General features: G+C 47.7%; 1 protein-coding gene across 2 annotated transcripts in view; it reads right to left on the bottom strand.

Moving 5' to 3' along the window:
- Nucleotides 1-10,817, bottom strand: part of FHDC1 (FH2 domain containing 1) — a 40,524-nt gene extending 29,707 nt beyond the window's left edge. The window contains exons 1-2 of one of the 2 annotated variants that reach the window (XM_027597343.2): nt 10,710-10,817; nt 3,754-4,385 (exon numbers count right to left, since the gene is read on the bottom strand). In XM_027597343.2, coding sequence (XP_027453144.1) covers nt 3,754-4,248 — 495 coding nt within the window. In that variant the 5' untranslated portion in view covers nt 4,249-4,385; nt 10,710-10,817. Of the gene's footprint in view, nt 1-3,753; nt 4,386-9,231; nt 9,583-10,709 lie in introns of those variants that run through there. The other variant, XM_027597344.2, reaches the window with a different exon arrangement.
- Nucleotides 10,818-13,613: the final 2,796 nt, after the last annotated feature.

Genomic DNA, 13,613 nt, shown 5'->3' with positions numbered 1-13,613 from the left:
TCACTTTTATTGAGGTATAATTAACAGATAAAATTGTAAGATATTTAAGGTGTGCATCGTGCTTATTTGCTATATGTAAACATGGTGGAAGGATTCCGCCCCCTCCCCCCCCCACCTCACGGTTATCTTGGTTTCCTCCTTTTCAGTGAGAGCATTTAAGTTCTACTCTTAGCAAACTTCAATTATCCAACAACTATCCGACTACAAGGTTATCAACGGCAGTCACCTTGTTTTATAATACATCCTCAGGCCTCATTCACCTTGTGTTTTGTCGATCCCAATTTTGATCATATTGATCTACCATACTGATAAATACTCCCTTTGCCCCCTTGGTTCAGTTCTGTCAGCTCAGTTACCTTTAATTTCTTTTGGAGGATACCAACTGGCTAAGACTGTCCTACCCTTTAAGAGCATTTCAGATTCTAGAGGGAGACAAGTACAGACCCAACCCACTAGTGTGAACAATGCTCTGAGGGGGCTGGGGAGCAGTGGTGACAGACAGGAAACTTCTCAGGGATGAGGTCAGTGAACTCCGAAAAGAGCTGACTCTTTTTATTATTATCCCCAGTAATATATTTGTTATTTCTAATTACTTTATTACGGTTTAATTATTATTATAACATTTGTAGCCTCCTCAAGTTTATTTTTAGGTAACAAAAACACAAGGATAGTAATATTTTATAACCTTTCCTCCCCTCCGCTTGCTAAATATTCTAATTTTTCTCTTTTGAATGTTGTTCTTCCTAAATTCAGCCATTCCTAAACCCAGCTCTTCCTTATCTTCCAGCAACTTCTTTATCTGGAATATAATAAAACTAATTTGTAATGCTTTATAAGCACTTTAAAGTAGGAGCCAACCACATAATGGCAGGCCATTTCTGCAGGAGGTTATTGTATTTCAAGGGGACATGATCTGATCCCTGACATGTCTGAACCTCCAGAATTATGGCCTGTGTTCAGGCTCAGGATGGGTCCCTCTGCCAAACATGCTGTTTAGGGTATTCTCCACTCCACGCAGACAGGTGGTGAGAACTAGTGTTTTCAACCCTGGATTCCATTTACTCCTTCCGATTAAACTGAAGACTTATTACCAGACCTTGTGAAACTATCACTCTGCTGAGTTGTAATTTCCTTAGAAGAAAGTCTAATGAGGGAAGAAAATAGCATGTACTGTATTCTTTCACTGAAAAAAAAAATATATATATATATAATACTTCTAGCCATGTTGGAGATAGCATGAAAAATTGAAAATAATTCTGGATAACCCTGTTATGTGACAATATTGCCTAATATACACTTAAATCCATCCACCTAACCTACTTATCCTGAGTACTAAACAGTTGAAAAGTTAGATTATCTTATGACTCACAGTCATGGTGATTTACTTCTTCTTTCTAGCAGCTTCTCTCAGATTAGGACCTATAAGTGTTAAAAATATTCACACACCCATATTCACAATAGCCAAAAGGTGGAGGCAGCCTAAATATCCGTCGATGGATGACTAGATCAACAAAATGTGCTACAAATATACAATGGAATATCATTCAGCCTTAAAATTCTGACACATACTACATGGGTGAACCTTAACGACATTATGCAAACTGAAATGCTCCAGTCACAAAAAGACAAATACTATATGATTCCACTTACCTAAGGCACATAGAGTGGTTAAATTCTTAGAGAGAGAAAGTAGAAGGGTGGTTGGCAGAGGCTGAGGGAAGGAGAGAATGGGGAGTTATGACTTAATGGGTCCAGAGTTGCAATTTTGCAAGACACGGAGATTTCAGTGGGTGCATGGTGGTGATGGTTGTAGGACAGTGTGAATGCTCTTCATGACACTGACCAGTACATTTACAAACGGTTAAGATGGTAAATGTAATGTGTATTTTATCACAATTAAAAATAACAATTATTTGGTTCCAGTTATTTTTTAAGTGAAAGGAAAAAAAAAAGTAAAGACGTATCTAGCGTGAGGGGATAGAGAGAGATTAGGGGAAGACTCTTTTTATTCCTGAAACTCAGACGTGGCCTAGACATGGACACTTCTGCTGTAGTTGGGGCAAGATGCAACACCCCCTGCTACTTCCCTCCCTCCGAGTGCTTCTTACCTGCTTTTGAATTAGCAGACATAAAGCTGCAAACTCCTTGTGGCCCCATGAACTATCGTTCGCCAAAATAAGTGTCTCCAATCTATAAAGGAGGCCACGCATTCTAACCTGGTAGCTGTCTCCCTAGCAGCAAGGTGAGCTAGACCCCCTTCTGGTTGTTATGGGTGGTTTCCTGAGAGGTGTGCTCAATTTCCCACTGTACCCATCCACTCTTTCCTTCAAAATTCTTGAAATGCAGTAGGGAGAACGAGGAAACAATGGCGAGAAATGCCCTACTGTACAGCAAGGAGTCTCTGCTGGAAGCTGGGGCGAAGGCCAGGGTACTAAGGAAGTGACTTTTTGCTCCTTCCAATATTGAAAGGATCCGCTAAGAAATAAAAGGGCTCTGCAGAAAGGGAAGAACAGGAAAAGTCCAAGTTCAGCAGGGGAGGGCCGAGGGGTTGTCCTAAAGACTTCCTCTCAGATTAATTTCACGGTTCACACTTAATTCTAACCCCAGCATTCCCCGCATTTTATAGTTCACAGACTCTTGGCTATTTCAACAGGGGACCATACCACTAATTTCAAGGACCCCCAAGTGGATCCATGGAGAGAAGTTAACCTGCTCCTGAGCCAGACAGAGAAATGGGGTCAATACTGTGGGCTTGAGAATTCAATTATGCAGAGAGCCTGCTACCTCATCCCCGAGCCCTGCCCACTCTCTTACCTGAGTCACTCCATCTTTGACCTATATTCTCTGCTCCTGTAGAAGAGATTTAAAAAATGATACATTTGTTGCCCCCCCCACTTTTTCTTTTTGGTGGGCAACATTCTTTCCTTTCTATCTCTAGTTTCCTCAGTACTTCTGCTAGCAAGCAGAGGTTTCTCAATTTACTTTGTTTCTAAACAGAGTACTTTCAAATACGATTTTTGACTCAGTTTCTATAATATATGGTAATTGGTAGCTCTGAAGCCATGCTTTCAGTGAACTTCTTATAACCTGCCAGCTTTACTTTGTTCTCAACGTAAGACATTTATTGCTAACTGGCAATATGTTTGCTAGAAAATCCTAAAAGTAGCTTTACGCTTTGAACTCTCTGGAAATCTCTATTCCACAATGGCCACACTTTAGAGGAATGAAGGCTCTCGCCTAACACTTAGGGAAGGAAAACTAGAGGGAAAAATAGGGATAAAATCTTCAGGATGCATATTAGTTAAGGGTGTCTTTAACAAAGGGCATTTTGTCTCAGAAAGTTCCAGTTAATCTCAGTTAGCTGAGTTCAGGAACTCAGGTTTTTGTTTCGACAGAGACTAATAACGTGGACTTCGGCAGAACTGCTCCACCAGGGGAAACCGCAGCAGATGTTGCTGGAGACAGGGCAGTGCTGAGAGGCCAAAGAACGATGGCCCCACATAGCATGTTCTCAGCGTGAGGTCATAATCCACCGGGATGTCTGGGAGGATGTGGCATGCATGCTTCTTACACTTTTCTGCTAGTCAGCTCAGGCTCATCATATAAGGCCCTTTCTATCATTTCCAGAGCACACAAACTTACATTATCTTACTTCTCAGTGCTTTAGCAAATTCTGAAATGTACACACCCTTCCAAACACAAAACAATGCAGCGTGTGGAGGATTATCCCTCCCCGATCCCATCCATTCTTACCTCTTCCCTAACATCCCTGAAGGATGAATTTAAAGTCCCTCCTCTCCTAGAAAGGGAAGACTTGGTAGTAGTATCTTCTTGCTGCCCAAAGAGTTCCTCGATGGTCTTTGTATCAATTTGGTAGTGATGCTGCTGCCTGGCGGCCAAAGTCCAGATATTGGTTTTGCCGCGGACTTGCTCCTCTGGAATGGTCTTCCAAAAAAAGCTTCTCATCCGCTTTTTCTTACCAAGGTGGCTGTAGCCATTCATGGGAGAAGCTGGGGGTAGTCCTGGAGGGGGAGGTGGGAGCAGAGGCCCCCCAGGGAGCGGAAGTGGCGGGGGAGGAGGAGGAGAGGGAGGAAACCCCTCCCCTGAATACGGACATGGTGGAGGCGGGGGAGGAGGAAGTGGAGGAGGGGGTGGTGGTGCTGTCTGCCCGATCATGAATCCGGCTGCCTCAGTGGTAGTCCCATTTTCTTTATCGCTGACCAAGGAGACACAATTCATAACATGCATAGTACTGTTGCCTTCTAAGGAGATAATTTCTTGGCCTTGGGGAAGCAGACACAAACATCAAACTTGTGTCATACTTTTTCACTCGCTGGTCGGCTGCCAGAGAAAAAGGCAACCGTGCTGTGTGTCATCTTCCAAACCTACAGAGATAAAACAACTTGAAATTGGTACAGGAAAACATCTGAATGCTAGCTATTCCCTTCAGAGCCTCATGCCAGTCCTCCTGGAGTGGCAGGGTATTACAATGAATGAGAGGCAACACATCCAAAAGAACAAAAAATGGGACTGATACTTTTCTAAATATGAACCAAACAAAATTTTACTGCTTGGAAATGCTGCCAAAGGAGCAGCCAACAAACCCAACGTGGCAACCTTCCATTAATCAATAAAACACATATTGATTGAGAACCTGCTATAGGTTCAGCAAGTATTGCTCAGTTTATGAATAAACTACTTGTTCACTAACTGGCTCATTTTCTTTGGGCAATGGATACCCAACCCCTAGGGAAATTACCCAAATGGCTGAAGCATTAGGTATTAGTGGACGACCCTGCCTTTCTCCTGTACGGACATGTCCCCTACCAATCACTTGGGTATCCTCTGCCTTGCATGGAAGCGGCAGGGCATTTGGAAATGATAAAATAGCGACCAAACTCATTCCCCTAGAGTCAGGGCCACCATGTTCCTGCTCCGTTTGGTGATGTGGTCTCCCCGCTAACAGAGAGAAGAACACTAGATGTGAAGATTAAAGGTTGTAGCTCTAAATCAAACTATACTGCTTATATTTTATTTATTTTCAAAGATTTTATTTATTTATTTGAGAGAGAGTGAAAGAGGAGGAGCACGAGATGGGGGAGGGTAAGAAGGAGAAGCAGACTCCCTGCTGAGCAGGGAGCCCGATGTGGAGCTCGATCCCAGGACTTCAGGATCATGACCTGAACCGAAGGCAGACGCTTAACCCACTGAGCCACCCCGGGCGCCCCTACTGCTTCCGTTTTAGACAAGTCACTTCACCTTCCCAGACTTCTGTTTTGTCCTTTGTAAAACTAGGAGGGTGGGATCCATTCCATGACCTCTCTCGTTGCTGCCAATGCTATCATTTTAGATTCTCGTTAAGCCACTCTTCAGAAACAATCAGAACTTCATGCCTACCTCTTCAGCTTCTTCTGTGATACTATTAGCAGAGAAGACCCATACCCACAAGTATATGCTGCTCGCATCATACCTGCCACAGGTCTATCCCTTATCCACACAGTCACTGAGTTATATTGGTGGCTTGTGTTTTTATTGGCCTTTAAATGTTTGTTTTTGGTGCAGAGTTGTTATGGACCTGATGTGAAAACAGAGGTCAAAACAACCACATTTCTTCAGATGTAAGGACAGATTAACAGAGGATGTAGAAGGGACTCCATGCAGGCGATGAAGTGAGCTCCCCAACTATGTGGGCGTGTAAAAAGGGGACTGTTTCCTACAGGTCACATGGAGAGGCTTTTTTAGACTGGACTTCTGAGCGTAATTACCCTTTTACAGCATCACTGTCGAAGCTCACACTTACAGACACACAGTGGTCAAATAATACTGGGTTGCGCAGGAGTAAACTGTCTGATAGCACTAATTCAAATATTATGAAATGCTTTACACAGAACCATGTATAAAAGGCAGGATTGCCTTGGGAATAAGAGTGGAGACTCTAGAAATAGACTGTTTTTTCCTCAGATTTCAGGTTTGCTACTACTTAGATGGGCAATCTGAGGTGAAGTAGGCTGCTGAACCTATGGTTCAGCATCCTTAGGTATACTATAAAGATATATTGTTTCATTGCTTTGCATAAGAATGAACGAGCTAATACATGTACCAAAATGTCTGGTATATAGTTCGATATTACCAGTGTCATGGGTATATATGATTTCTCTTTACTTTCACAGGTGTTATATTTTCTTTAAAATATGTATTGGGTTTATGGATAAAATGCTAAGTTGTTCCTGGCTGGTAGAAAAAAGCCTTTAACAGTCCCATTCTTTGCTTTCTAAGTTACTAGTTTGTCCTTTTTCAATACGCAGTGATTAGATATTATATTATCTCTAAATTATAAGAACAGGGGCGCCTGGGTGGCTCAGTCAGTTAGCATCCGATTCTTGATTTCGGCTCAGGTCATGATCGCTGGGTTGTGAGATCAAGCCCCACGTCCAGCTCCGTGCTAGGGGTGGTGGAGCCTGCTTAAGATTCTCTCTCTGCCCCCTCACCCCATAAATAAATAAATAAATAAATTATAAGCACAAATGTTTTTATGAAACATTTGAATATTTAACTTTTGAAAACTATATACAGGTAGAAGATAGCATTGCCAGCTACTAACTGGATTTTTTTTTTTTTTTACCATTTTAACCATTTATAATTGTGTATCAGTGACATTAAGTACATTTGCAGTGTTGTGTAGCCATCATCACTAAGTAATTTTTTAGAAAGTAAAACTGAAATGATTTATGCAAGCCAACTTACAGCTCACTTGAGATGCAACTGGCTTTTAAAAGGAGTTTTCATAATTACCATTAGGGGCATAACCAGGCTGTTTTCATAGTTGGCACCCCTTAAGCAATGACTCATTGTCAATTACAGTTTATAGTTACATTTGAACTCTTCATTTTTCAAGACTGCACAGGTAATCTTGGCAGTTTACTCTTGCATAGTTTAAAATACTTTTGTACATAAAATATCTCATGTATTGAAGAGTTGTTAATCCTCCAAGTCACCTCCAACTACAGATATGCTGACTCGTTTACAGATTATTCCTGCTAAGAATAGTGATAACCTTAAAAAGTCTCCATCCTAGAAAGCAATAACTCACTCAGTGCGGCATAAGTACATCCACAGATGTGCCATTAAACCTCATACAGCAAATACAGAGATACTAAAAAGAGTGAGAAAGACCATACACTCAGGTTGTGCACCAGCACTAGTTTCTAACACCAAAGCTCCAAAGGATGCAAGTCTTTTTGAGTATTGTGCATTGCACAGAAGAAGGACAAGATAAAGGCTTGTCAAAGTAAAAAGTGACACGTGTTAGTTAGGCGCTGGCATAATTCTAACCACTGCCCCATCTAGAGAAAGAATGTTATTTTTAAAAGTTGAAAGAACAAAATAAAATTTACAACACTGTTACCGGTATGTTGTCAGGCTAATTTTTTCCCAGGGTAACAAATAAGGATCCTAGGCCCCCAACAGCTTCTAATGAATAAATTCTCCAGCAATGATTAGCTAAGATGCTAATGCTTTTACTACTGGCTTCAAAAGGGCTTTAATAGGGCTTTCCCTTTGGGCAAGGATTTCCAATGTCAAGGAGACACAGGAAAAAGAGAGTGCAGACAGACATTCTAACCCTTTCCACAGTCTCGTAACATGAAAACAGAGGATACACAAAGAGCATTTGATTTACCAGGGGACGGTCCACAGTAAAGATGCAAACGCATACTCTGCAAGTGTGCTAGCACACAGGTAATGCCACCGCCCTGAAAACACTGCTGTTTCTCACAGCTGCCAATTGCCAGGAGGCACAATGGAATTAGCCTTGGCTCTGTCTGGAAAATGTCAAGGGTCCCATCAATCTCCCCAGGGCAGACAGAGACAGGGTTGTATTTAACATCTCACCTACAGATTGGGGACCTCAGCAGCAGGGAGGACAGCTGCTAAGGCTGACAAATGTTCAGCCCTGAGTAAAATGTAGAGCTGCCACTGTAAGGCTCTGAAGATGAGAACTGCAAGCCCCCTGAGTGCTGATCATGAGGCATCAGGGGTGTGTCTGAATGATGGACCCTCTAGAGAGGCTATAGCTCAACAGAGCATCTTTTAACTATGTGAATTTTTAATAGGAGGATGCTGGGACCATGTCTTTAGCCTTTAGCTGATCGGCAAGCAAAAAGTCTTAGAACGCGAATGTTCATAAGGGTCTTCAAAGAAGCCCGCATTGCTTTGCTCTTTGTGTCAGAAACATGAAGGGAGTGAGCAGAGGGAAGAAGAGAGAATATGTGTTTCATTTCACAGTATATTTCGGAGGAAAACATGTTCCTGAAAGTCAGTGCAGAGCTCAGGGTTTTCCTGAAAGAGGGTTAGTGGGGCCCCGTTGCTCAGCTGCTCACTCACCCTCTAGGTCAACAATAATCAAAAGTAAACGCCAAGGAAAAGCCGCCAGAAAACCTTTCCCCTTCATTTCTGACTTGTGTCACAGGGCTGGCCCACACCCTTCTGATGACAAACGGGGGCAAAGCAAGCCAGGTTTGGAGAGCACACAGGGGAACACACAGCCCTTTTATCTGCGGGAGAAAAAAGGGCGGGAAGAGTACAGGCGATTCTAAAATATGGAATTTTTGCCCTCCACTAATTCATTGGGGGAAGGCCCCTCCCCGACCGCCTATCCTTCAAAACCTTTATTGATTATTAAACCCAGAATGTCAACCACACAGTCGAACCAGAGCTGGTAACATCCAGCGCTTCACCTTGGCACTGCAGGCTGCAGCCAAAGAACCCCTGACTGTCTCCAGTCAGCGTGTTTAATCTGCAGCACAACAGAAACACTTCACAGATGCCCCCGAGCGCAACACCCAGAGAGCAGAGAAAGAACGCTTCTTTCTGCATGTGCATTTTCCGTTTCTCTCAAGGTCCCCAAACCACGAAAAAAAGGCAAAGGAGAGCCCAAGGATGCTCCAGAGAGAGGGAAGGAAGCGCTCGATACTCATTGCAGGAAGACAACTGTGGGTCAGGAGAGGGGGGTCACAGACGGCCGAACACTAGGGGCAATTTCTGTGCAAACAGATGTTTGAAAACTGACTACCAGGTCCTGAAGAAATTCGGCGTGGGGGGACCGGGGGCCACGACTTCTTTCAAGAAGTCTGGACACACAGTAGGTTTCCAAGGTCTTTGCACTGGCCAGCGATCCACCGCGTCCTTCCACCCCCCCAACCCCGGGTCCTGCGTCCCGCCCCAGCCACTCACCAAAACGGCCCCGGCTCGGCCGTGCAGAGGGCTCGGGGGGCGCCGCGTCCGCCCCAATCCCCAGGAGCGACGCGAGTGGGAGGTCCCGCGGCCGCGCGCGAGCCTCAAGCCTCGTTCTTATCTGCGCCGCGGCAGGAGTGGCGGTGGGGGAGCGGGCGCCGGTGCTCAGCCGAGATAGACGCCCACACGGCCGCGCAGGCTCCAGGGCGGCTGCCGCGGCGGGGCGAGGGCACGCTCGGCAGAGAGGCCGCTGCGGGCCGTGCGGGAACCAGCGGGGCCGAAAGGGCCGACGCCCGGGAAGGACTGGGTCCCCCGCCTCCCGGGAGCGCCGAGTGTCCTCCGGTCCTCGAACAGAATCGACTGGAGCGGACGCCGCACAAGCTCGTCCTTCCCGGGGCCCCTTGGGCAGGCGGGTCTGGGCGTGTCGGGTGGGGGGGAGGGTCGCCCGGCCCCGCCCCCTCGCCCGGAGGACCCGGGCTTAGGGTCCGCCCCACCCCCGGGCCCAGCGCGGTTCCCCGGGTACCCGCCCCTCCGCCCAGCAGCCGCACAGGGCTCCAGAAGCCGGGTCGGTTCCCCCTAAAGAGGGAAGGTGTCTCAGTGCTTGGAAGCGAAAGAGGGGATCTCCTGGTTCGCCGACCCGGGCTCTGCCCAGTCCTCGAACCTTCGCGGAGACACCTCCCCGATGTCCGGGGTCTGGGTCCCGGGCGCGGGGGAGAAAGCCTCACGGCCGCACTGCGGATCAGCGGATAGGAGCCGTGAAGAGCCGGCAAAAAAAAAAAAAAAAAAGTGTGAGGGGGAGACTCCTGGTGTTTGGTCGGAGGATAAAACCGGAGAGCCCGCAGTTCCCGAGCTACCGGCACCGCGGCGGCTGGAGCTAATCCACCAGCCCACCCGCTTCCTCCCCAAACTTCCACAAGCTGACGGCAAAACTTCTAATCTGAACTTCGAACGGCTAGGACCAGTGTGCGAGAGCAAGAGCCGTCCTGTCCTCGGTCCGCATCACCCCGACGCAGTCTTCGCCAACCCCGCACCCACTTTCTGGAACGGCAAGTCTTGGCTTCCCACTGGCCAGTGGCGCGCTCTTAGGCCGGGCGGGGATCAAGTGGGGGCGCGGTTTATCAAAAAATCTTAGCAGCTAGAGCTAAACTAGCCGATCCTGGTCCAGCCGGGCGGCGGCCCGTGACCTAGCTCATTCCCCAGACGCGGGCCCAGACCCGCGCGTCTTGGCCTCAACAGACCGATAGCTGTCCTCCGCAGCCTGGGCAATGCAGGCACCAAAGTCACTCGAGTGGGTGTGGAGGGAGCGCGCAAACCTTCCCAGCCCTTCCCACTGTGGCTCCAAGGCAGCCGAGACTTGGCGCCGCAGCCCGGGGTCCAGGCTGATCCCCGCCCTTGGCCCTCGGGAGCCGGGGAGTGTCCGGCTCCCGGTGCCCCCGAGCGGCGGTCGCCCCGGCCTCGGCCGCCCGGCTCCCACTCACCCGCGGCCCGCGCTCCCCGCGCGCGCTCCTGGACCCACCGCTGTCTCCCAGCGCCAACGCCGCTTCCCGGGTCTCTGCAGCCCGGGCTGCTCGGGACCGCGAGGGGGCAGGGCGACGCGGGGCGGGGCTCAGCCGCTGCCTCAGGTAACAATGCTGCAGACGAGCCCGCTCCCAGCGCCTGCCGCAAAGGGCAGCACGCCCTTTCCTGCTCGGCCCCTTCCCTCCTCCCACCCTCCGAGCGCCAACGCCGGCGCCGCGGCGCTTACCTTCACCTTCCCGGGGTCCCGGGAGCCTACAAGCCACTACCCGGCACGCTGCTCCCCGCACCCGAAGGCGCCGGAGGAAGTAGGGCTGGCGGGAAACAGAGAAGTACGAGCGTGAAGAAGAGCCAGGTGTCCTCGTGTAACCCGCAAGGGGAGGCGCCAAGCCGCTTCCGAACCTGCAAGTGCTTTCCACAAAGCAGCCTCTGCCGCAACCTCCCCGCCACCCTTCCCTGCGCACACGCACACTCCTGCACGCACGCCCTCCGCGCGCGCGCACACGCACACGCACAGGCGCGCGCGCCAGGCCACCCTCGGCCCCACGCTTGTTTCTCCCGAGAGCACTAGGGCAGCATGGGGGTGCACTGTCCCAGCCCTTCCAGCCGAATCCCAGCCGAGCGGGAGCTGCCCAAAGGTCACCTCCTCCCTGGGTCCTGCCAACCTGTAGGTTTGTTGCTTTTTTTTTTTTTTTAAATCTCCTCGATGATGGTAACAAGGATCTTTCAGTTATATTTAAGCAAAGCAAAGGAAAAAAAGTCCACTGCAAGTCAGATCGCATGAACGGACGCTGTCTGGGAAAGACTCCTCACAGGGAAAAAACCGGGGAACAGTTTAATCGCATCTTTTTTTTCAAAGTAACTTGTGAAGCCAGGCAGCGAGAGCCATAGTCAATGAAAACCTTTCCTGGGCAAACCAACCGGTCGGAAATCAGCTGCAAGGGTGGAGAGGCGCCTTGGGTGGGGATGAAGTCATCCTTACCTTTGACTTGGTTAACAGATAACAGACCACAGTTTTCCAGCCTCTGGTGCCCAATGACTTCTGTCTCTCCACCCTGGTCTTCAACCCCTGAACTCCCACAACTCATCCTCCATGTGGATGGAAAAAGTGAAGCTATTAGGGCAAAAACAAAAACAAAGCAAAACAAAAACAAAAAAACAAAATCCTTGCCAGCCCGTTTCTTAGCCATTGACCAGGCTTACACTACACATGAGGAGTAGATCCAACCAAGAGCAGAGAAAATCTCAAGGAGTGGGAAATGTAATAAAAGAGAAAGCCAGATCCATGCTCAGGGAGTTAATACTAATCCCAAAGGAATATGGACTGCACAGGCAAAATGAAGAATTTCAAAACTGAGGAGCGGAATGGTATCCTCTCCTTTTCTTTTATGGAGGGCTGGCCAGATGAAGAGTCTACATTCACTGCACAATTCGCCTCATCAATACGCTCCCCCCAACCTGGGCTTCCCCCACACTGTACTCAGTACACATTTTCAAATCAGCCACTTTTTTGAAGAGTCAAATCCAGTGACCCATCCTCAATGTCGGGTCTTTTCGATCTCCCTGCTGCATGCCGGCCTATAGGCCTTCTCTCTGCCCCTCTGGCCTCCTCTGCTGACCCCTTTTGCCCTTTGAGGACAGTAACTGGATTCTTCCAACTCTGTCTCCCATTATTCCATGGGTTCTGTCTTCTGACTTGAACCTGTAAGGGTACAGATTTTATAGGGCCTGAAGCTTAAATAACTCTTGAGGGAGCTTTTTAAAGAAAATCAATAACTTATAAACACAACACTAGGTGTATGTCCTTGGAAGTGTCTAGGAGCGTGAGGGGCAGGAAAACTTGAGCTACAAGGCAAATCCACTTCTGACTTCACCTCTAGGTCAGTGACTCTCAAATCCATATTGTCTCTGTAATATCTCAGGTCCAAATTCAATGTCCAAGGGTCAACTCATCTTTCTCTTAAAACTAGCACTTATCCTACCTGTACCCTCTTACTTAAGACCTGATTTTTAGGGATGCCTGGGTGGCTCAGTTGGTTAAGCATCTGCCTTTGGCTCAGGTCGTGATCCCAGGGTCTTGGGATCGAGTCCCAAATTCGGGCTCCTTGCTTGCTCGGCAGAGAGCCTGCTGGTCCCCCTGCTTGTGCTCTCGTGCTCTCTTTCTAACAAATAAGTAAATAAAATCTTAAAAAAAAGAAAGACTAGATTTTTAAAATTTGAAATCCTGGCTTTCCTCTGGTTCTTTTTCTCTTCTGAATTCATTGTATCTAAGTATTCGCTGAATTTGTTGCTCTTTCCACAAATCTCATCTCTTACATCTGTACTTTATATCCACATCCACTCACCGCAATTAGAGGTTGGGGAAGCTGATATAAATAATTGCTTTTGGCCGTGTGTCAGACACCACATGTGATTCTCACACCAACCCTAGAAACCCACCAATCTGTATTTTCTAGTTTAGAGAAGTTAAATTGGGCTCCTGTGTCCACTGCCTTGGCGTCCTTTCTCCTTCTCCTCTCTTCTCCCTGATTCCACGGTCAGCCCAGTGTTTTTTAAAGTCTAATTTCATCACATTACCTACCTGTTCAAAAGCATCCGTAGGTTCACACACGTGCCTACGGGAAGAAAGTGGCGATCATCCATCGGACACTGGCTGCATTTTACCTTCCCTTCCTGCGGTCTGAACTGTTCTTTGCACCCAAGCAGCATTGTGTGCAGGCCCTGAACGTATCAGCCTTCATCTTTGGCTCTTATTTGATATGTTGTGCCTGTTAGGCGGCCAAAAAGTAGTTGAGTAGCACAGAGCACAACTCTCGAAGAGAGTCAATGTCTCCATGGATGTGACTCTAAGGCGAGGAATCTAGAGG

Source organism: Zalophus californianus, chromosome 2, assembly GCF_009762305.2.
Source record: "Zalophus californianus isolate mZalCal1 chromosome 2, mZalCal1.pri.v2, whole genome shotgun sequence".
Lineage (NCBI taxonomy): Eukaryota > Metazoa > Chordata > Mammalia > Carnivora > Otariidae > Zalophus > Zalophus californianus.
This window is presented reverse-complemented; position numbering and strand designations above follow the sequence as displayed.